Source organism: Scylla paramamosain, chromosome 43 (assembly GCF_035594125.1).
Source record: "Scylla paramamosain isolate STU-SP2022 chromosome 43, ASM3559412v1, whole genome shotgun sequence".
Classification (NCBI taxonomy): domain Eukaryota; kingdom Metazoa; phylum Arthropoda; class Malacostraca; order Decapoda; family Portunidae; genus Scylla; species Scylla paramamosain.
In genome coordinates, this window is record NC_087193.1 from 4,264,684 (window position 1) to 4,287,560 (window position 22,877).

The 22,877-nt window shown below is 40.6% G+C and overlaps 1 protein-coding gene across 5 annotated transcripts in view; it reads left to right on the forward strand.

Annotated features, from left to right (window-relative positions):
- Positions 1 to 22,877, forward strand: part of LOC135093533 (transmembrane protein 184B-like) — a 44,741-nt gene that overhangs the window by 12,148 nt on the left and 9,716 nt on the right. For 2 of the 5 annotated variants that reach the window (XM_063992856.1, XM_063992855.1), the window contains exons 3-9: positions 10,998 to 11,160; positions 11,776 to 11,866; positions 12,752 to 12,919; positions 13,069 to 13,238; positions 13,726 to 13,949; positions 14,412 to 14,496; positions 18,156 to 18,428. In XM_063992856.1, coding sequence (XP_063848926.1) covers positions 10,998 to 11,160; positions 11,776 to 11,866; positions 12,752 to 12,919; positions 13,069 to 13,238; positions 13,726 to 13,949; positions 14,412 to 14,496; positions 18,156 to 18,428 — 1,174 coding nt within the window. Of the gene's footprint in view, positions 1 to 10,997; positions 11,161 to 11,775; positions 11,867 to 12,751; positions 12,920 to 13,068; positions 13,239 to 13,725; positions 13,950 to 14,411; positions 14,497 to 17,105; positions 17,172 to 18,155; positions 18,429 to 22,877 lie in introns of all 5 variants that reach the window. The other 3 variants (XM_063992859.1, XM_063992858.1, XM_063992857.1) reach the window with 2 other exon arrangements.

Sequence of the window (22,877 nt, forward strand, 5' to 3'; positions counted from 1 at the left end):
GAGAGAGAGAGAGAGAGAGAGAGAGAGAGACTGTATCCTTGGGTGATCAATATTTTACGTGTCTCCTCCTCCTCCTCCTCCTCCTCCTCCTCCTCTTCTTCCTCCTCCTCTTCCTCTTCCTCCTCCTCCTCCAGCCACCTGTGAACATATATTGATTGAAGGTGGAAGTGTTACTCACTGACCTATGGGAAGAAGCTCTCTCTCTCTCTCTCTCTCTCTCTCTCTCTCTCTCTCTCTCTCTCTCTCTCTCTCTCTCTCTCTCTCTCTCTCTCTCTCTCTCTCGTATGTGTTTGTAAATAAAAAGAATAACTGGAAATACTGATTACTACTACTACTACTACTACTACTACTACTCTTGATTGTAGTAGTAGTAGTAGTAGTAGTAGTAGTAGTAGTAGCTTTCTCCTCTACTCTCACTTCCTTCGTTTGTTATTGTTTCCGTGGGAGCGAGGTAACTTTCATATCTCTCTCTCTCTCTCTCTCTCTCTCTCTCTCTCTCTCTCTCTCTCTCTCTCTCTCTCTCTCTCTCTCTCTCTCTCTCTCTCTCTCTCTCTCTCTCTCTCTCTCTCTCTCTCTCTCTCTCTCTCAGCCATTATACTAAAAATAAATTATCCTTTCACCAACAGACTCTCCCTCCTCCTCCTCCTCCTCCTCCTCCTCCTCCTCCTCCTCCTCCTCCTCCTCCTCACAAGCTTTAAATCTTTTGTTTTCCTGGCTGGCAAGATAACGTCATTAAGTTTATTTATTTATTATTATTATTATTATTTATTTTTTTTTTACCTTCAGAATTTTAGCCGAATTAAGCCTTAAGATGAAGACACTGCTCTCCTCCTCCTCCTCCTCCTCCTCCTCCTCCTCCTCCTCCTCCTCCTCCTCCTCCTCCTCCTCCTCCTCCTCCTCCTCCTCCTCCTCCTCCTCAGTGTTCTTAATCAGTTCTTTTAAAAAATATATTACCCTTGTTTTTGTATACTCTCTTTCACACTCTCTCTCTCTCTCTCTCTCTCTCTCTCTCTCTCTCTCTCTCTCTCTCTCTCTCTCTCTCTCTCTCTCTCTCTCTCTCTCTCTCTCTCTCTCTCTCTCGTGTGTAATTACCTTGTAGTTCTTAATAATTACTGAGAGAGAGAGAGAGAGAGAGAGAGAGAGAGAGAGAGAGAGAGAGAGAGAGAGAGAGAGCAGTAGGAAATTAGTCTCGTCTTTTGAGAATGAAAACGAGAGAGAGAGAGAGAGAGAGAGAGAGAGAGAGAGAGAGAGAGAGAGAGAGAGAGAGAGAGAGAGAGAGAGAGAGAGGAAATTAGTGTTGTCTTTTTCCCACTTTATCTGTCTGTCTGTGTGTCTTACCTGTGTTAAAGGTGTGTTATTTTCTCATCCTCCTCACCTTTATCTTTATTTATTCCCTTTCTTATTTATTACATTTCCTCTCTTCCTTTTTTCATTATTTATTTTTTTTGTTTTCCTTTTTTCCTTCGTATTTTTTTTGTTTTCTATTTTTTTTATCTCCTTATTTTCTTTCATTTTGTTTTATTTCCTTTTTTCATTTTTCCTTACAGTCTCTCTCTCTCTCTCTCTCTCTCTCTCTCTCTCTCTCTCTCTCTCTCTCTCTCTCTCTCTCTCTCTCTCTCTCTCTCTCTCTCTCTCTCTCTCTCTCTCTCTCATCACGTGATGGGAAAATTATTAAGGTCTTATCTACCTGTTGTTTATCCTCTCTCTCTCTCTCTCTCTCTCTCTCTCTCTCTCTCTCTCTCTCTCTCTCTCTCTCTCTCTCTCTCTCTCTCTCTCTCTCTCTCTCTCTCTCTCTCTCTCTCTCTCTCTCTCTCTCTCTCTCTCTCAAATTTCTCTTTTCTTTGTTTTATTTTTTATTTCTATTCTCTCCCACTTTTCCATGAATGAATGAGAGAGAGAGAGAGAGAGAGAGAGAGAGAGAGAGAATATTTTGTGGATATATAATGAAACTCCTTTTCCTTTCCGCTTTCCTCTCTCTCTCTCTCTCTCTCTCTCTCTCTCTCTCTCTCTCTCTCTCTCTCTCTCTCTCTCTCTCTCTCTCTCTCTCTCTCTCTCTCTCTCTCTCCACACTTCCTGTTGCAATGTTTGGTGGGGGGGAGAGAGAAGAGACCGTTCATTGGTTAGTTTAGGCGGCCAATCAGCGTTCAGCTTGCGTAATTAAGTAAATGGTTGTTGTTGTTGTTGTTGTTGTTGTTGTTGTTGTTGTTGTTGTTGTTGTTGTTGTTGTTGTTTTAAAAAGAAGAAGGAAGAGGAAGAGAGGAGGTTGTGGTGGCTTAAGTATTTGTTTGTCTTCTTGTTCTTCTTCCTCCTCCTACTCTTCTTCTTCTTCTTCTTCTTCTTCTTCTTCTTCTTCTTCTTCTTCTTCTGCTTGTGATTAAAGTAACTTGGAGTGTAACGTTACTTTTTAATTTTTTCACATCCTCCTCCTCCTCCTCCTCCTCCTCCTCCTGAGCTATCATGGGGAGGGAGGCATTATCGGCATTGCGTCAGAATAATGTTATCGGCTCGGCTATCGCTATCGGGCCGCCATTGTTAGTGTAATAGTGGTGGTGGTGGTGGTGGTGGTGGTGGTGGTAGTAGTAGTAGTAGTAGTAGTCATGGTAGAAGAAATTGGTGTATGTGTATTGATATCTCTCTCTCTCTCTCTCTCTCTCTCTCTCTCTCTCTCTCTCTCTCTCTCTCTCTCTCTCTCTCTCTCTCTCTCTCTCTCTCGTATTGTTCTTTGTTTTCCTCTGGCTTTTATTTTTATTTTCATTTTTTTCCTTCTGTGTCTTTCTATTTGCAATCTCGTTACTCTGATTTTTTTTTATTATTATTTTATTTTATTTTTTATTTATTTTTTTTACTTATTTTTTTTTACTTTTATTTGTGACTTTCTCGTAATGCATACCTTCTGTTCTTCAATTCTTTATTTTCGCAACTTTTTTTTTTTTTACATTTTTTCTTCAACATCGTAACTTTTTTTCCTTCGCTATATTTATTTCCGTTCTATTTCGTAACTTTCATGTAATTCGTGTTTTTTTTTACGTCAGTTTTGTATCTTTTTTATTTTCGTTCACTTTCTTAACTTTTATATATAACTTGTATTTTTTTTTGTTTCATTTCATCATTATTTTATTTTATATTATTTATTATCTACAGTTTCAAATTTTAATGTATATATCTTGCTTTTTCCTTTTAAGTTCTAGTGTATTTCCTATGTATTTATTTATTTATCTATTTTTATTACCATATAGATATTTGTTACAGTCCTGTGTTCTGAATTCCTTGCATCTTTACAACACCCATATATTGCACACATTTATTTATGTACCCCTTTAAATTCCTTTCTCTATTTTATTCACCTAGATAAATTTCCTTATTATTTATTTATATTTTGCTGTAACTTTTTTTATCTATTGTTTTATTTACATTCATATAGACTTTCATACACACACACACACACACACACACACACACACACACACACACACACACACACACACACACACACACACACACGCAACACTTTCCTTTGGTCTTACCTGTTGTGTGTAGATACCTGTGCCACGTCACCAACACACTCTCTCTCTCTCTCTCTCTCTCTCTCTCTCTCTCTCTCTCTCTCTCTCTCTCTCTCTCTCTCTCTCTCTCTCTCTCTCTCTCTCTCTCTCGACCTATGCCTTGAGGTTCTGAATTCGTAATAAAGCCATATATTACATCATTACCTTACCGTGTGTGTGTGTGTGTGTGTGTGTGTGTGTGTGTGTGTGTGTGTGTGTGTGTGTGTGTGTGTGTTGGGGCGGGTTCTGTGTGGTATGTGGGTTGTCGTCTTCCTGTTTAGCTCACTCGCTCCTCCTCCTCCTCCTCCTCCTCCTCCTCCTCCTCCTCCTCCTCCTCCTCCTCCTCCTCCTCCTCCTCTTTTTCAGCTCTTTTTTTTTTTCTCCAAGGCAGTGTGAAAGCAAATGTAGGTGACGGCTTTGAGAGAGAGAGAGAGAGAGAGAGAGAGAGAGAGAGAGAGAGAGAGAGAGAGAGAGAGGGGGGTAACTTGTGTGAGTAACGGAGGCGTAACAGGAAAAGGCGTGTGTGTGTGTGTGTGTGTGTGTGTGTGTGTGTGTGTGTGTGTGTGTGTGTGTGTGTGTGTGTGTGTTTTCCTTCTTTCTATTTTCCTTTTTCGTTTATTCGTTTGTTTATTAATTTCCTTTCATGATTAATTTCTAAGAATCTTTTTATCTCTCTCTCTCTCTCTCTCTCTCTCTCTCTCTCTCTCTCTCTCTCTCTCTCTCTCTCTCTCTCTCTCTCTCAATGTGGTAGGCTAAAATCTAATTACTTTTTATAGCCTTGCAAAATTAGTTAATTATTGACGACATTTAATCTCTCTCTCTCTCTCTCTCTCTCTCTCTCTCTCTCTCTCTCTCTCTCTCTCTCTCTCTCTCTCTCTCTCTCTCTCTCTCTCTCTCTCTCTCTTATTTCTTATATTCTTCTTTTGCATCGTTATTGATTATTGATCTCCTCCTCCTCCTCCACCACATTCCACAGCTCATCCTTCAACCGTTTACGCTCTCTCTCTCTCTCTCTCTCTCTCTCTCTCTCTCTCTCTCTCTCTCTCTCTCTCTCTCTCTCTCTCTCTCTCTCTCTCTCTCTCTCTCTCTCTCTCATTATCATCATTTATTACTATTAACTAATCATCATCATTATCATCGTGTTTATTCTCTTCTTTTATAGTTTCTCTCCACTTATTTTCATTCAATCCATTCCGTTCCACTTAGTTCACCCCGTTCCAATGCTTATCAGTCCGTTTTCTATTTCGTCAGTCAGCCACTACTTCCGTTTTCTTTGATGCGTTCACTGTTAGATCAAGTTAGGCTGTTCCGTTCCGTGTTTCTTTTGTCTATAATAACTGCGTTCCGTTCCGCGTTCCTCTTGTTCATAAAAGCGTTCCGTTCCGTTCCTCGTGTCCAGTGTTCCGTTCCGCGTTCCTCCTGTGTGGCTTGTGTAAACTTTGGATTAATGCCAGGTCCTCCTCCTCCTCCTCCTCCTCCTCCTCCTCCTCCTCCTCCTCCTCCTCCTCCTCCTTGTCCCTCTTCTGTTCTTTGTCTTATCCTTCTCTTTTCTTCTTCTTTTTTCATCATCTTTTCATCTTCCTCCTTCTGTCTTTCTCTTCTCTTTGTCTTCCTTATCTTTTTATCTCCTCCTCCTCCTCCTCTTCCTGTCTTGTCTTTCTTCTCTTCTTTGTTTTCCTTCTTCTCTTCCTTCATTTTTATCTACCCCACGTTCTCTTCTATTCATTATTTCATGTTGTTATCTTATTATCCTTTACTCCTCCTCCTCCTCCTCCTCCTCCTCCTCCTCCTCCTCTTCCTCCTCCTCCGTAATTACCTTTGAGATCTTCCCATGCTTGTAATATTCTGAGAAACTGGACTCTCTCTCTCTCTCTCTCTCTCTCTCTCTCTCTCTCTCTCTCTCTCTCTCTCTCTCTCTCTCTCTCTCTCTCTCTCTCTCTCTCGAAAATACTAATGATTGTTATTAATTATATTTCTTCTTCTACTACTACTACTATTACTACTACTACTACTACTACTACTACTACTTGATTTATTCCTTCGCGTGGACAAAATGGTGGAAGAGAAAGAGGAGGAGGAAGAAGAAGAAGAGGAAGACAGACATACAGACAGACGGATTAAAAATAACCTCCAATCGATGACACAGGAAAGAGGAAGAGAGGGAAAAACAAATGAATGAACGAGGGAAACGAAAAGAGGAGGAGGAGGAGGAAGAGAAAAAGCAATAAATGAAGAAGTTTAAAGAAAAGTTGGAGTAGAAAAAAAGAGAATGAAAAAAAATTGACTGGAGAGAGAGAGAGAGAGAGAGAGAGAGAGAGAGAGAGAGAGAGAGAGAGAGAGAGAGAGAGAGAGAGAGAGAGCAAAAACAACAAAAGAAATCAAAGAAATACATGAACTAGAAAATTGAGGAAGAGGAAGAGGAGGAGGAGGAAGAAGATTAGGAAGAGGAAGATGTGCATGACGATAACAATGAGGAGGTTAGGAAGGAGGAAGAAGATTAGGAGGAGGAGCATGACGGTAACAATAAGAGGAGGAAGAAGAGGAGGAGAAAGAGACGAGATAATGACGATAAGAAGAGAAAAGGAGGAAGAAAGAAACAAGTAAGGAGGAGGAAGAAAAAAGAAAAAAAAACGAAGGAAGAGGAGAGAGAGAGAGAAAGAGAGAGAGTTGGGGTTAGGGGGCAGTGAGGGGGGGACATGCACAAATCCTCTATGTGTGTTAGTCACGAGAGCAGACAGGTGAGTAGAGACCATGTGTTACGTAATCAGTACCTGGATATACCTGGAGGCACAAGGGAACACAAAGGAAGAATTAACAAGCTTATCTGTTTGTGATCGTTTTGTGTTGAGTTGCTTGTAATCTTTCTTGTGCTTTGTTGTTTTGTAATTGTTGTTGTTTTTTTTTCATTTTTATTTACTTTTTCGTTTATTTTTATTGTTATTGTTGCTTATTGTTCCTTCAGAGAGAGAGAGAGAGAGAGAGAGAGAGAGAGAGAGAGAGAGTAGGAAGAAAGGTTTGTAGGTGTGTGTGTGTAGGTGTGTGGTCAGGCAAGGGTGATGTCAGGTCTATTTGTGTATGTACGTCATGACTGAAGCGCGCACACACACACACACACACACACACACACACACACACACTTTTTTTTTTTTTTTTTTTTTTTTGCACTTAATGACCTGCTATACAGCATTGTGGTGGTGGTGGTGGTGGTTGGTTTCATATCGTGTGGGAAAGATTACAACTAGTTTCATCTTTTTTTTTTTTTTTTTTTGGCATTTGAGAGAGAGAGAGAGAGAGAGAGAGAGAGAGAGAGAGAGAGAGAGAGAGAGAGAGAGAGTAATGTCAAAGATGAAAGATAATAATTACTGTTTTTTATCTTTTTTCTGTTATCTTTATATCTTCCTAATGTTCCTCCTCTTCCTCCTCCTGCATTACTTTCCTATTTTCTACCTGGGCCTTCACCTGGAAATTCTCTCTCTCTCTCTCTCTCTCTCTCTCTCTCTCTCTCTCTCTCTCTCTCTCTCTCTCTCTCTCTCTCTCTCTCTCTCTCTCTCTCTCTCTCTCTCTCTCTCTCTCTCTCTCTCTCTCTCTCACACACACACACACACACACACACACACACACACACACACACACACTTTCTCTCATGCAATTATAACGAAATAAAAAAAGATTGGTATGTAGTTTGTATTGAGAGAGAGAGAGAGAGAGAGAGAGAGAGAGAGAGAGAGAGAGAGAGAGAGAGAGAGAGAGAGAGAGAGAGAGGGGCAAGGAAGAAAGCAGAACATTGACATCGGTTAATTTAATTTGCAGATGTGTGTGTGTGTGTGTGTGACTTCCCAGCGTGTGTTTCGTATGAGCCAGTTTGCTTGTTTGGTATTTTTTTTTTTTTCCATCTGTCCAACATTTTCGTCCCTGATTACATTTTTCTGGCAGATTGTGATGTGCCTTCAATGAATACAGTAACCGTTTCCGTCGCAATATATATATATATATATATATATATATATATATATATATATATATATATATATATATATATATATATATATATATATATATATATATATATATATATATATATATATATATATATATATATTTTTTTTTTATTATTATTCTTATTTATCCCCCTTTACTAGTACTATATATTTCTGTTGTTTCCTTAATTTCCCCCCCCTTTTTTTTATTGTGTGTGTGTGTGTGTGTGTGTGTGTGTGTGTAACTGGGATAACTCATGTTATCCCAATGTTTATGTACTTTCCTTAAATAAAACTGAAACTGAACCCCCTTCCACACACACACGTAAACAAGCAGAAATGTATACCCCCCAAAAAAACATTAAAATAAATCTAACAAAACTTAACCTACTAACCTAACCCAACCCAACCTAAACTAAACCTAACCTAACTTAACCTAACTTAACCTAACTAAACTTAACCTAACCTAACCTAACCCAACCCAACTTCCTCTCTGGTAAACCGGATAAAAAGTTAATATCACAGGAACGAACAATTTGTGGTGGTAAGGATACACACCACATTCTTTATGTGTCACTGAGAACAATGCCCCCCCCTCTCTCTCTCTCTCTCTCTCTCTCTCTCTCTCTCTCTCTCTCTCTCTCTCTCTCTCTCTCTCTCTCTCTCTCTCTCTCTCTCTCTCTCTCTCTCTCTCTCTCTCGCTGTATCAGTTCGATCCAGAGAGAGAGAGAGCGAGAGAGAGAGAGAGAGAATTAGTAAAAGGTAAGCATTCTTGAAAGGTAAAAAAGTCAGACCACCTCCTCCTCCTCCTCCTCCTCCTCCTCCTCCTCCTCCTCCTCCTCCTCCTCCTCCTCCTCCTCCTCCTCCTCCTCCTCCTCCTCCTTGTAATTGCATCCATTGTTCATCAGCATTTTACACAAACTACTTTTGTCATAATTTCCATTGAGAGAGAGAGAGAGAGAGAGAGAGAGAGAGAGAGAGAGAGAGAGAGAGAGAGATACATTTACACTACAGGTTAATGCTCCCGTTTGCTCCCACGTTCTCCTCTCCCCCCTCTCTCTCTCTCTCTCTCTCTCTCTCTCTCTCTCTCTCTCTCTCTCTCTCTCTCTCTCTCTCTCTCTCTCTCTCTCTCTTGCATTGCTCTTTTTTGTCAGGTGCAAGAGAGAGAGAGAGAGTAGGGGGAAGGGAAATGTGGAAGGAAAGATGGAGGAGGGGAGAGGTAGGGGAAGGAAGAGAGGGGAGATGAGATGGGGGGATGGGGAGGGGGGAAAGATACGGCCTTCACCCCAATATCGATTCTTCTTCTGCCTAAGGGACTCTCTCTCTCTCTCTCTCTCTCTCTCTCTCTCTCTCTCTCTCTCTCTCTCTCTCTCTCTCTCTCTCTCTCTCTCTCTCTCTCTCTCTCTCTCTCTCTCTCTCTCTCTCTCTCTCCTGGATGAGTCACCATTGAGCTAGTTTGATCCAGAGAGAGAAAGAGAGAGAGAGAGAGAGAGAGAGAGAGAGAGAGAGAGAGAGAGGACAAGGAAGTGGGAAAATATTTTTTATCTGGAATTCCCTGATTTGTAATAGCACCTCTCTCTCTCTCTCTCTCTCTCTCTCTCTCTCTCTCTCTCTCTCTCTCTCTCTCTCTCTCTCTCTCTCTCTCTCTCTCTCTCTCTCTCTCTCTCTCAGTAAATTAGGTGTGTGTGTGTGTGTGTGTGTGTGTGTGTGTGTGTGTGTGTGTGTGTGTGTGTGTGTGTGTGTGTGTGTGTGTACGCGTGCGCTGATCGATGGCTTGTGTATTTACGAAGATATGTAAGTTTTTACAAGATTCCTCATTTGTTGGAATTGAAAGTCTCTCTCTCTCTCTCTCTCTCTCTCTCTCTCTCTCTCTCTCTCTCTCTCTCTCTCTCTCTCTCTCTCTCTCTCTCTCTCTCTCTCTCTCTCTCTGGTAACAGCAAATCGTACTTAAATCCCCAAGTTTTTTTTTTTTAAAGTCACCATTTCTTAAAGAGGACTGGTATGACGTAATCTGAGCCAAATCAAAACAATGACGCAATAGATGACGTAATGCTAACCCTCCCCTCCTACCCCCAGTCGCGTCCTTCCCCCCTCCCGCCACCCCCTGTTTGTGCCTCCCCTCTAGCCTTCCTTTACACGCTTTCCTTCCCTCTACGTATACTGCTTTTGTTTTCCACGAGTCAAGGTCAGTGTGTGTATGTGTGTGTGTGTGTGTGTGTGTGTGTGTGTGGGCTCCCTTGCTAATATCACATGCCTGGTATTCTCTGGGCTTATGAAATTAACGTTTAGTCTCTCTCTCTCTCTCTCTCTCTCTCTCTCTCTCTCTCTCTCTCTCTCTCTCTCTCTCTCCTCCTCTCTCCTCTCTCTCTCTCACACCTGTTGCATACCGTGTTTCAGCACCGCCACCTGCTTTCCTCATAATTTCCCGGCCTGGACTAAATTTGGTTCAACACTGCATGCCTTATGTTGTTATTAGTAGTGCTGCCGTAGTTAGTACACTTATTCATCAATTTTTGACCACTGCTTTGACCCTTTTATGGGACTGGCATTTCAGTGGGCATATTTTTTTATTGGATTTTTGTTGCCCTTGGCCAGTGTCCTTCCTACATAAAAAAAAAAGTAGTAGTAGTAGTAGTAGTAGTAGTATTGGTGCAAGTATAGCTATTGCAAGTTTTTTTTTCATTCATCATTATCATTGTTATTTCACGTTTTTATTATTATATTTCTCTACCCCATCTTTCTCTATCACAAAGAAATGACCAGTTTTCATCCTCACCTGCCTTTTTTTTTTTTTTTTTTTTTTTTTTTTTTTTTTTTTTTTAATCTTACACCTAATACTGCTGCTTCTCTCCCTCCTATTACTTTCCCCTTAACCACGCAGCCTCTCCTCACCCCATACCACCACCATTACCATTACCACTACCACCACTAACTGCTGTAACCTTCACTAACCAGGCTAACCACCATTACCACCACTCTCACTGCCTAACCACATTATGTTCTCTGTGTTGTGATTCTCTATTTGGTGACTTATCTCAGTTTTCAACAGGTATTAGTGGAGATTATTAAGGTTTTCAAGTTTTTTCTTTTCTTTTTTTTTCTTTTTTTTCCAGTGGTGGTTTTACTAAGGGTTCAGTGAAAAAAAAAACGTGTGTCGGTCTCATTATTTACTTCTGTGACCTTTGAAAATGATGCATAGGAGTCAGTGTATGGATGTGTGGGCTGTGTTTGTTTTGGCAGGTTTAGTCAGTCAGTCAGTCAATCAACCTACAAAGATGGCAAACTTTTTATTATTCTCTAGTTAAATTTTTGAAAACAGCATGATGACCCAGTTCCCTCACTCCCTTCCCTTTTTCTCCTCATTCTTTAAACCCTTGACCTTATTGTAATGTTAGAAAAAAAAAGAAAAAAGACAAATACACCACTATGTAAATAAAAAATTCAGTTCACTCCCACTTACCACCACATTCCCTAACAGATCTACCAACACCTGCGTTACTACAGCAATCCAGCAGAGCAGAGATGGATAGTAAGAATTCTGCTGTTCGTCCCCATCTATGCCTTCGACTCCTGGCTCTCCTTGCTCTTCTACAACATGGACAACTACATCTACTTCAACACCGTCAGGGATTGCTATGAAGGTGGGTGTTGAAGGGTAACAGATTGTGTTAGAGGTTATGCTGGTCTGGTTCTGTCTCCTGTGGTGGCTCTCTCATTTGGTCATTCGTTGCTTAAGATTCATGGGTATTCTTGGTATGTGTGTGGTGTGTGTGTGTGTATGTGTGTGTGAGAAACGAGATTGTGCCGGTTTAGGTTCGGTTCTGTTTCTCATTTAGTCAGTCAGTGCTTAAGATTCACGAGTGTTCTTGGTGTGTGTGTGTGTGTGTGTGTGTGTGTGTGTATGTGTGTGTTTGCTACTTTAATACAGCCTAGGGAGTGTTTTATAAAGGTGTAGGTGTGTGAGGGTGTTTAAAGGAATATTTTGCCAAGGAAAGGAGTTTTGTGTGTGTGTGTTTGATGTTCATATGTGTACAGTAGCATTATAAACTGCCTTTTAATTTATATATATGATAACTCGCTCATGAAATTTTGTTAGGAATATTCTTTCCTCATAAACACCTCAGTATTACAGCAAATCATACTAGATAACCACATATTATATTAGTAACTTCATTGATATTTTTTCTCATAGAGTTACACCTACAATTTAATTGACTGAGAAACCAAACTGACTACTTTCCATTTTTTTTCCACAGCTTTTGTGATTTATAACTTCCTGAGCTTGTGTTATGAGTACCTGGGTGGCGAGGGCAACATTATGAGTGAGATCAGAGGCAAGCCAATCAGGTGAGTGGTGGTGACAGCAGCAGCAGCAGCAGTAGTAGTAGTAGTAGTAGTAGTAGTAGTAGTAGTAGTAGTAGTAGTAGTAATGTGTGTGTGTGTATATAAGGCAGCTGTCAAAGAGAGATGAAAGGGGAGTCATGAATCAATGTCCCCTATCACTGTTTTTAAATTTCTTTCCCCCATTTGCTGAATATTTGGAATTTGATCACTTGGCAACTTGAGGAATGCAAAATGATCACTTGTATGTCTTTGTTCCTCTTATTAAACTAAATTTTTTCTCTCTTCTTCTTCTTCACTCCCTCTCCCCCCTCCCCTTTTTTTTTTTAATCATGTATTTGCCTCCTACTGCTTCATTTATTTAACTAACATACCTACTTCTTGACCTTCTCTTACTAAACTTGTCTTATTTCTTCTATACATATCTTTTCAGTTGCTTTACTTTCATTTTCATACAACTAACAACTTCTCACCTTATTTTCATCTGTAGATATCTTTTCTGTTTTTCTTTCTTTTCAGTTTCTTGTATTCTTTTCCTTGCTAACAACTTTTTGCCTTATTTATTTTCTTATTTATTTTTTTCAAGATTAATTTCTTTACTAACAACTTTTATCTTATTTTTTTCTATGCCTACCCTTCTTGTTAGTCTTTTTTTTTCCATTTTCATACACTTTTTCCTTTACACATCTCTAGTTTCATTTCCTGTGGCAATTTACTTCCATTACATATTCCTAGTTTCATTTTTAACCTCCTTGTATCCTTTTATTTTCCTTACATAACTAACTAGCTTCAAAATACCCTCTATGCATCCTATTTCCTTCAATATGTGTACCTTCACTTATAATAATCCTTGTATTCTTATCACCATTAATGTCTGCCTCTCCCCTTCAGGTCGTCCTGCATGTACGGCACCTGCTGCCTGGCAGGGAAGACCTACACCATTGGGTTCCTGAGGTTTTGCAAGCAGGCGACACTCCAGTTCTGCTTCGTCAAACCGGCCATGGCATTCATTACCATCATCCTGCAGTTCCTTGGGAAGTACCGGGATGGTGACTGGAGGTGAGTGTCTGCGGGCAGTGGTCTGTGTGTGTGCGTGTGTGTGACCGGACCTGTGCTTCACTTACTCAGAAAAATATCTACACCTCTTGTACACCACCATCATCACCACCTACAGCACTAAACACACTTTCCTCCTGTCTCCCCTACAGTCCCGAGGGTGGCTACCTCTACATCACCATCATCTACAACATATCGGTGTCACTGGCCCTGTACAGCCTCTTCCTCTTCTACTTTGCCACCCGGGACTTGCTGCAGCCCTACGATCCAGTACTGAAGTTTTTCACCATCAAGTCCGTCATCTTCCTCTCCTTCTGGCAAGGTACAAGTCTCAGGGTGTTGTTACTATGTTGTGCTAGTTATTATGGTAGGTTTTTATTTATTATTATCATGAAAGAGGAGGTAAAAGACCCACTAAGGTGTCAGTCCCTTAAGAGATCAGTCAGTTGAATTATCTTAAGTTAGAGGATACATGTCTTCAAATACAGAAGCTGGCTGGGTGTTCTGGAGTTTACCATTAGGATAATAGTAATTGTTGTCTTAATTGTAGTAATAGTAGTAGTAGATGTGTTAAAGGATGTAAAGAGAAGAGAGAGAAAATATTTAAACACTTATTTATAGCCAAAATATAATACAGTACAGGGTCTTAGTTTTTATATTGATGCCTAGCTTTTCTGATGCTGGAGCTTCTTAGAGAGAGAAAGTGTGTGTGTGTGTGTGTGTGTGTGTGTGTGTGTGTGTGTGTGTGTGTGTGTGTGTGTCTGTGTGTGTGTGTGTCCCAGCCTTCCCTAACCTGACACTCCCCTCAGGTGTGTTACTTGCCATCCTGGAGAAAGCCAACGTGATCAAGGCCGACCCGCACCTCAACACTGGCACCGTCTCAGCCGGCTACCAGAACTTCATCATCTGTGTGGAGATGTTCTTCGCCTCGGTGGCTTTGCGCTATGCCTTCCCCTACCAGATCTACGGAGACTTCACCGTCTCCGGGCCAGGCCGCAGTGTTACCATGCAGAGTATCTCCTCCTCCCTCAAGGTGAGTGGCTACCAGTGTTTAGGCTGGCCTTGGTTGTTCCAGTGCCTTGCAAGAGATTTTTTTTACTCACTTCTCTTCATTTCAGTGGCTGTGAGTGTTCTTCTAGGGATGCCTATTCAATTAATTCTTTGTGCACCATTTTTCTTTGCAATATGCCTTCATAATAACAAAGGTAAATGTATCACTACACAATACTTCCATGTCAAGACAATAATCTTCAGAATGACAACTTATTTTATTCACATTTTCCCCTGAGTTTAGGAGTAAAAATTCATATTCTCTATTATTCCTGAAAATCCAGAATAGGTGTTCCAAGAAGCTTATTATGTATAGATACTACTTTGAAGTTATGGAGTTTGGGTGTGAGTGCCAACAAAGTCAGGAATCAGTTATAAAAAATGCAGCTTTATGATTTACAGTACCAATGAATACTTAACAGTGGTGCTCCACTGTCATTCCCAGGAAACCATGAACCCCAAGGACATCATGACAGACGCCATCCACAACTTCCACCCGCAGTACCAGCAGTACACCCAGTACAGTGCAGGTACGTCCCCTCCAGGCAGCCACTTCACCCGCAGTGTTGGTATAGGAGGAGGTAAGTAAAGGCTGAGAGACACGGAAAATTTAGTTATTTTTCCCTTTAAATTTTTACCAGAACTGCATTACAAATTTATATTCTGCTCTTGATAATTGAAAGATGCTAAGATTGAGGGTATTTCAGTGCTTCATAAAATACTTGCAAAATCTAAAGTTTAAAAAAAGTTTTATAATTCAGCTCATCATAAAAGAACCTGGTGATGGTGGCCTTGATAGTGACATTCTTAAGCATAAATAAACTACATGGTTGATACTTAACATCAGTTCCACTTAAAGTTTATTAATACCAAGAGTTCCCAGCTCATGACAGTCTCTGGCTTAGAGCTCCATAACTTTCATTGCTTGTGTCTTGAAGTAGAAAAGTTATTGTTTTCATCCACTTATCCTGCAAATGTTCCAAAATTGTCACCATAAACTTACACACTCCTTGGGGTTATTTACTGAATTTCAAAAGTGTTAGAAAGATATCCTGTTCATAAGAAGGGAACTCTGAATAATATGAAGAAGGAACTTGTGATGTTTGAAATGATTATGCTTCTGGGACAAAAAACAATAATTCAGAATGCTTATGTAGCCTGATTCTTGTTGGCTGTGCATGAATTGGGAAAAAAGAAAATTATGGTATATTCATTGTCAGAAGTCCAGTAATATGCTTCACTCACTTCCACTGTCTTGTGTTGTCCATCAGTCATGCCCTCTGATCGCTGACAGTCTTAAAACACCTGACAATTGGTAGTCTTAGCTTATCAGAGGACATGAGATTGAGGGAAACCTAAATGCATTGAAGTCTGTTACTTGACTTTAGACCAGAACTGTACAAATTGCAAATATTGGTGATAATTATAAGCCACTCACCAGAAGAATGAGTCTTGGCCACATCACTTCATTACTTAAAATTGTTTCTTCCTTGCCTCATATTTAAAACTTTTCAAGCTTAAGATTTCACTAACAAGAAGTATTGGTATATCTAACTCACTACTGAACTCTCAAAGTACTTCGTTGTTGGGTAGGACTGTGTTGACCAAGCAGCAACAAGGCCCAGCATGTCCCTCTTGGCATGACTGCTTGCTGTATGTACTGTGTTCCATTCAGACCTCCATATTACCAACCTCTCCCATCCTCTGCAGCAGACATGAATGTGCTGTTGCAGTGCATTGAGCAGCTGCTGTTTTTACTTAATTTTAAGAGTCCTAGCCTTATTTTTTTCCTAAACTATTTCACTTGATGTAATAATTGTTCATCACTTGCATGCATTACTAACCTTTCTCACCTTGATGAAAGCTTTAGTCAAATTACCTCCGTCAACCATTTCATCAGCTGCTAAGGGTGAAATGTGGTGTGACAGGGTGTTGATGCCCTTGAAGTGTTGGGCTCATGAGGACCCATATCTTAAGCTACCAGTGTAGAATAATGAGATGTAAGAGAAATTGTGAATCATAGGTTGTTTTACAATTATTATGTATGTATCCCCCTGGAGCATGCAAAATTGAGCCTGGTGAAGCAGATGTGCAGTGTCAGTGTGAGAGATAAGTTCAAGTTAGGAACAGATAAACTGATAAAGAGTGAGCAAGTCAATGAAATACAGACAAATATCTGTTTGGCAGTGGACAGGGGACAACAGAGAGCCAGTAGCCAAGCAAGGGCATTGAACAGGGGATAACAGAGTGCCAGTAGCCAAGCAAGGGAAGTCAGAATGAGAAATGTTCCCCAAGGAGAGAACCAAAAAGATTGAGTGATTAAGTTCTGATGGAAAAGATTCATAAAGAGCATAACTTGATGAAGAGTGCCACGGAACCCTCCAGCTCAGCACAGTACTGCCTGCTGGTGAAAACTGACCCATGTAAACGTGAAACTTGCTCACAAAACAAATGATTGAATGATGATGATGATAGTGGTGTGTTTTGAACTCAAATTACCTACCTGTCTAGATTAAACACGTGTTCATAAGATGGTGTTGGATAGAGAGATTAAAGATTAAGTACACCACTCATGTCAAGCTGTGGTAGCCACAAAGCCTTCAGGCACATTATCAACTAAAGCTTTCTTATGCATGCTTTAAAGAATGATGTTATGGAGTACCACTTTCCATTAACTCTCCTGTATGTACACAGCCTTCTGGAGGAGAGAGAGACTACTTACTTACTCGTAATGCATCCTCGGGTTTTTGGTCTAATCACTCTCTCAACAGACTTATAAATGTCCTTGTTTATCTGAGTGGTTGAATTCATTAGGTTTCCCATGACTTCCTGCACCTAGGTTACTCAGAGTGGGAGGTTTAAGAAGTACTTGAAGTTTGCAGAGGATTGAAGTCTGTTCCTGGTGTACCAACTTATTCTCATCCTTATCTATTAGAGGATCTGCTGTCAGCTCATTCTACTCTTCTTTCCATTTCATGCAAGTGAAGTCCAGATGGCGCAACATGTTTACCACTAAAAATTATATAAAGGAAATTATGAATTGATTGGAGAGGGAATCAAGAACATGATAAGTTAACTCATGTCCTGGTTTCCCTGTCCATACCACAACATTCCAGTAATTGTTGGTTGTGTCACTCAGGCCAACAAACTGTGAGTGCCATGGTGTTTCTGCAGGAGCTTGAGCAGGAGCTGGAGGCCGTCAAAGGTCTGGGCTGTAGCTAAGACACCGAATATTGTATACCTTGCCTCACTGCCCATAGCTCCCTTGTTGCTGTTATTTAGCCTGACAGTATAGCTCACCACCACCACTCCCAAGCCTCCATCAAGGCCATAATGCTGCAGGATTAGAGCAGTAAAACATTAGCTGTTGTTTCCTCTTCCTGTTGATCGAAATATGATGTTGGGCTAGGAATGCAGTTTACCATTTAGTGTTTTGTTTTGTGTGAAGTCTTATTTTTGCAGGTAAATACACTGCTGTACACAAGATGGAGGGTACATCATTTTTATTTATTTATTTTTTTTATTTTTTTTATTTTTTTTATCATTATTTTTTTTTATTTACTTTTTAGTTTATTATCTGATTTTTCCATTCTGGATAGATGTGCCAAGAAAGTCAGAATTAGATTAGACTTTTTCAATTTGTTGTTTTTCTTTTATTCTTACATGGTGTAAGTTGATTTTTGATGAGGTAATTTAGGTATTTTGTACTTTTCACTCTAAATACGGTTTACTACATGGAGTATTGATGCAGGTGTGGTAAAAACTTGTGTGTGTCCACCACATGATGCATTGTTGTTCATTACATAATTACAGACACCACACCAGGATGACATTTCAACATTACATGAATATTTGATGTCATTCTCACTTAGTTCCATTACATTTAATATAAAGAAAGCCCTTGTTTAGTGTGACATGAGTTTTGTACCATTAAATAATTTGAACTACCACTGTTATTCTGAAGCAATTGGCTTGGTGGTGGTGTGGTGAGTGTGCTCCCCACACAACCCATCTGTCCAGTGTGTGAATCCTTAAGTTGACACACACACACAAAAAATCATATAAAAGAATTGACTAATTTAAATAAGAGCTTTCAGTATCATATCATCCCCACCACCACCACCACCACCACCATCATCAGCAAGTACATGAGCAATAACCATCACTGTTCACCCCCACACCCCACTAGGGGGAGGAGGCCGCCCCACACAGGTACTGACGCAGAGCCACGACATGGAGGAGCTGCGACCTGACCTCCTGCCCGTCTCAACCTCCACCACCACCGCTGGCACTCCCGACCCCACCACCACTGCCACCACTCACCCTGCGCGGGGCCGTGGTGGCAGTGGTGGGGGGGCGGGGACCACTGTGGTGGGGTCAGGCCTCAGTGTCATCTCGAGTGCCGTTCCCTCAACAACACAGGCCCAGCAGATTACTAGGCTGCCTCCACCGCCCTCCAAAGGTGCCGTGCCCGAGGGAGGATCGCCTCTGGCCTCCCCTGCTGCCCTGTCATACGTACATGCACACACACACACACACACACACACACTCATATACACTTGTCTTAACATTTAGTCCTGTCCCTCTGAGGCTGTGCTGCCTAGGTGCTGCCCACACACTCAGGTGTTTGTGTTGTGTTGATGCTTCACTCCCACCATCACCAAAAGTGTCATCCCATGTAAGCCTTGCCACTCAGTGAGGATCAGCGGATCACTGCCACTTTCTTGTTTTCTATATCCAGCTTTTGCAGAAATGTGCAGATCTTAGTGAGCTGGCTGTAATTCATTATATTTAAACTGAAAAGTAAAGAAAAGGGATCAATCTGACACCAATAATGAATGTAATAAGTGATACTGAGCATGTTTAGTAAAAATAAAATCTTATAACCACTAAACCAGTAAGGAAGCTTCACACGTCCTGGTGTATTGTGACCAGTGTGGCAACAACTGCATGACATTCTGCTTGACACACACTGGTGGTGGTACATTGTGGTGAGCTGTGCCGGGTGGTCTGAGTCTTGACGAGTGCAGGCAGACACAGCACCTCTGCCATGAGTGTTGGGCGGTGTCTCGGCAGCAGCCTCAGTCTCATTACTGTTAAGCAGGAGTGACAGTGATGGGATCTAAGCTAAACTCCAGTGTATGTAGTGTCACAGGAGCAGGTGTGGCAGGAATGGCTCTGTGGAACAGGTGCACTCAGGTTACCAAGGAAATGAAGTCATGGTCTGTAGTGTGGCAGAGAACTAGTAATTCCTGTATCACATTTATGATTTATGTTTTCAAAAAGTAATTTACTCTTATCAATAATGCAGCAAGTAACTATAGCCCCATCACAATTCATAGTTTGATTTTGTTGCATGCAAGTTTTAGAGAAGTAAAAATCTGAGCAACTTGAGCTGTCACTGAACTTAGTCTTGCTCTTATCTATAACAGTGAAAGCCATGAAACGTAAAAGAAAAAATGCACAGTTCCCTGTGGGTCATTCCTGCCCAGCTTGGTTCATTCTGAGGGGTGATGTGGTGCTGGGTTGGGTGCTGAAGGTTCTTCTCTTGGGGTCTCCTCCTGGTCATTCCTCTGGGCTCTTCCTTGCCTCACACCTACTGGCTCATGTCCTGGTATTCAAGGCTGTGCTGTGAAAGTTAACATGATTAGTACTGTTTACTAGATAATAAAAGTGCTGCATTTAGATGTTACAGTCCACTACAAAGTAGTGAGTGGTGCAAATTGAGCTCTGAATCCACAACTTTTCACATAACCTGTAACTCATAATGTCCATTGATAATTCATCCCAATTATAAAATAGCACCTTTTTTGAAACTTCAGAAACCATTTTACTGATTTGAGCTCCAGATAAATTTCCTGGACTTAATCTGTGCAAAGTGCATGTGGAGGCAGACAGTAGCTGAGGCAACAGTTTTATACATCATAAGTTTCAAGCCTTGCCTGCTGCAACATGAGCCAGTCTGGTGACAACTTGTACAGAAGTGTGGGTGCTCATCACATTTATGATGCAAACATTATTGGGTGATAATTTCCTGTGTCTGAGATCTCTAATCCTGGTTTACCTAACTACTCATTGCACCAACACACTTATTACTCTTCTGATTCTGAGGCTGGGACTTTTATTTCATATAAACTTGATCTACTATAAGCAGGGTACATTTTCCTTCTTCAGATTTAAGGAAAAAAACATTGCAGGTATTGATTACTTTTCCTTCCTTCCTTTGCACTTGTATTGTGGCAGCACCAGTAATACCACTTTCCTTTTTAGGTGAGAAATACTCACTGCAGCTTCCCTGTCATTCTTGTCACCTGTTTGTGCTGTTCTATAATGCCTCCTCTCCCTTCATTTTGTGTCATAGATTCACTAAGTTTCAGTGTCTTGTGTGAGGGACTTAAGGTTTCTGTCCACAATTAATTAAATGATGACTAAGAACAAGTGCACAGATATTAGCTAGACAATTTTTACTTACATTGAATTGTTTATTGTCTGGTATAATGTGGTTGTGGGATTGACATCAGTATACAGACCATGCTAACAGATGAAACACACAGATGGAGGTACTGGTGTAGGGAAGCACAGAAAGAAGCTGAACTATTCTCCTTTCTCATACATTTCATTAAGGTCCTCTATCCAATGAAGACCTTACTGAGACAGGGAGTGGATTACTGACCCTTTGTTCTGCATTTCTGTGTGCCAAGTGATTTTATAAGGGAAACACGTTCTCACTCACCTGAATAAAAGTTTTGGTGTGTAGAGCCTTGTTGGGGAAATGTCAGGTTCTCTTGCAGCTGTTGTAAACATGTACAAATTAATAGAAAGCCACTTTTGCCAGTGCCAGAATGCTGAATGTTGTGATGCATTCAGTTTGTTGTGTGGACGAGTGTTGCTATGCCCTGAACTGTTGTGTAAATAAGTTTGTTTGAGGAAAGACAGGATGGAACGGAAGTACCTTATTTTCAGACATTTCAGCTTTTTGCCCTCTTCAGTTGCTACATACCCTGTTTCTACATATCCCTGAAGAAGGTGGCAGCCGGAATGTTAGATAATGATGTATTTCTGCTTCATCCTTGTTACTTCTCATGAGCACATTTCATATTCCGTGTTATGAGAGAAATGATGCAGCAGAGGAATTTGAACAGCCAATACACTCCTCACGTGTTCACTCCTCCCATAACACCCACAACAGTCTCATCTTAGAAGTTTTACCCATGGCAGTGTCTCAGTGTGAGGTGCTTCTGTGTAAATTCCACTCACCAAGATTCCTCCTTTTAAATTTCACCCACAATAATTCACACCATAAAAATCTAAGCAAATTTATCAACAGGAAATTGTGTGGATGGAATCTTTCTGGGGAAAATTTATATAGCAGAAACTTGCAAACAACATGAGGGTGAAAACACTCCAGGAAAACATGTAAAGACTCACCACCACTACCACTGCCATTCTGCAGGCCATTGAATCACAGAGGCAAGAAACATACATGCCTCTGTTCCTTTGTGGTGCTCTGTTGCTCCCTTCACAGCAGGTGTTAGTGTGTGTGTGTTAGGGTGATAGGCAGGAAAATGCATCTTTCCCTGTATTTATTTAGCCTTGCTGTAACTGGTTATTGAGGAGTGTCTAAATTATTCTTGTCCTTGTTATGTGTCTGTCTTTCCATCTTTCACTCTCTCTTTCTCCTTCATTCTGTCTCACTTAATTTTTTCTGTTGATAATCTCACTCTGCCTTGAAACTGCCAGTAATGCTTGCTTATTCTCCTAAATTATATTAATATTGTGGTGTGTATTGTGCACGGTAAGCTGGGTATGTTTTCTGTGCTTTGTATTTGCTTTGCATTGTATAATTTTGAATGTAATATGTTGACTTCATTTACTGTGTATGTTTGTATAGATACACACATGTTTTTTCCCTCCTTCCTTTGTGTGTGGTGTTAATGATGACTGATGTGTGGCAGTGTGTTGTTTGTGCACGTGTGTGCCAGCCTGCCTTATCCTGCTTCATTATTCAGTTTTTTTTTTTTTTTTTTTTTTTTTTTTTTTTTTTTTTTTTTTTTTTAAGCACTATATCCTGTTTTGTTTGACCACTTAGTTTTGGTTTTCAGTGCAGCATGATTTTTTGTATCACATATTTTTGTTCTCCCTTAATCTGCTGACATGAAGTCCAGTCACACAGTTTGGCTCTTGCTCTGTTGCAATGAGAAGGTTAAAATGGCGTCTGGCTGCACACAAAGCATAGATTACCATTTTCAAAAGTCACTGCATGATTTCTTAAGAAATTGAAAGTCACAACAAATGTTGCTCTTATATTCTGTCACATGTCCTCCATTTCACCCTCCAGTGTTCCCTTCCCATCCCTCTCCTTATCCCTTCCCTTCCTTTCCCTACCCTTTCCCTCCTCCCTTTCCTTTCCTTTCCTTATCCCTTCCCTTCCCTTATCCTTTCTGGACCATTATACACATTTACACATTTACCTTTCAAACATAACTTCCACCCCCAATTGTTTAATCCAGTCTTTTCCTTATTCATGGCTACATAAGACCTAATCCTTGTCACCTTTGCCTCAACATGCATCACTGATAGCCAGATTCTCGACTCCCACTAAATTTGAATTTCTCAAGTCAGCCTTGTCTGATCTCTCCATTAGATTTCTGATCAAGTTTGGCCATAACTCATCCTTTCTTACATGTCTTAAAACTTGTATGAGTTTATCATGCCTTAAATATTTATGCCAGATGACTTTGGCAGCTTATATCCAATGTTGTCTTTGTTGATCTAGCATAGAGTTGTTTATTCATGTAATATATTTTTGCCTTAGTGCCATGCAATAAAATTTTAGCTTGGTACTGGAAACCCTTACAGTACATTTTGATTCCATCCATCAATTTAACTTAACACATGCCAGTCCAATCTG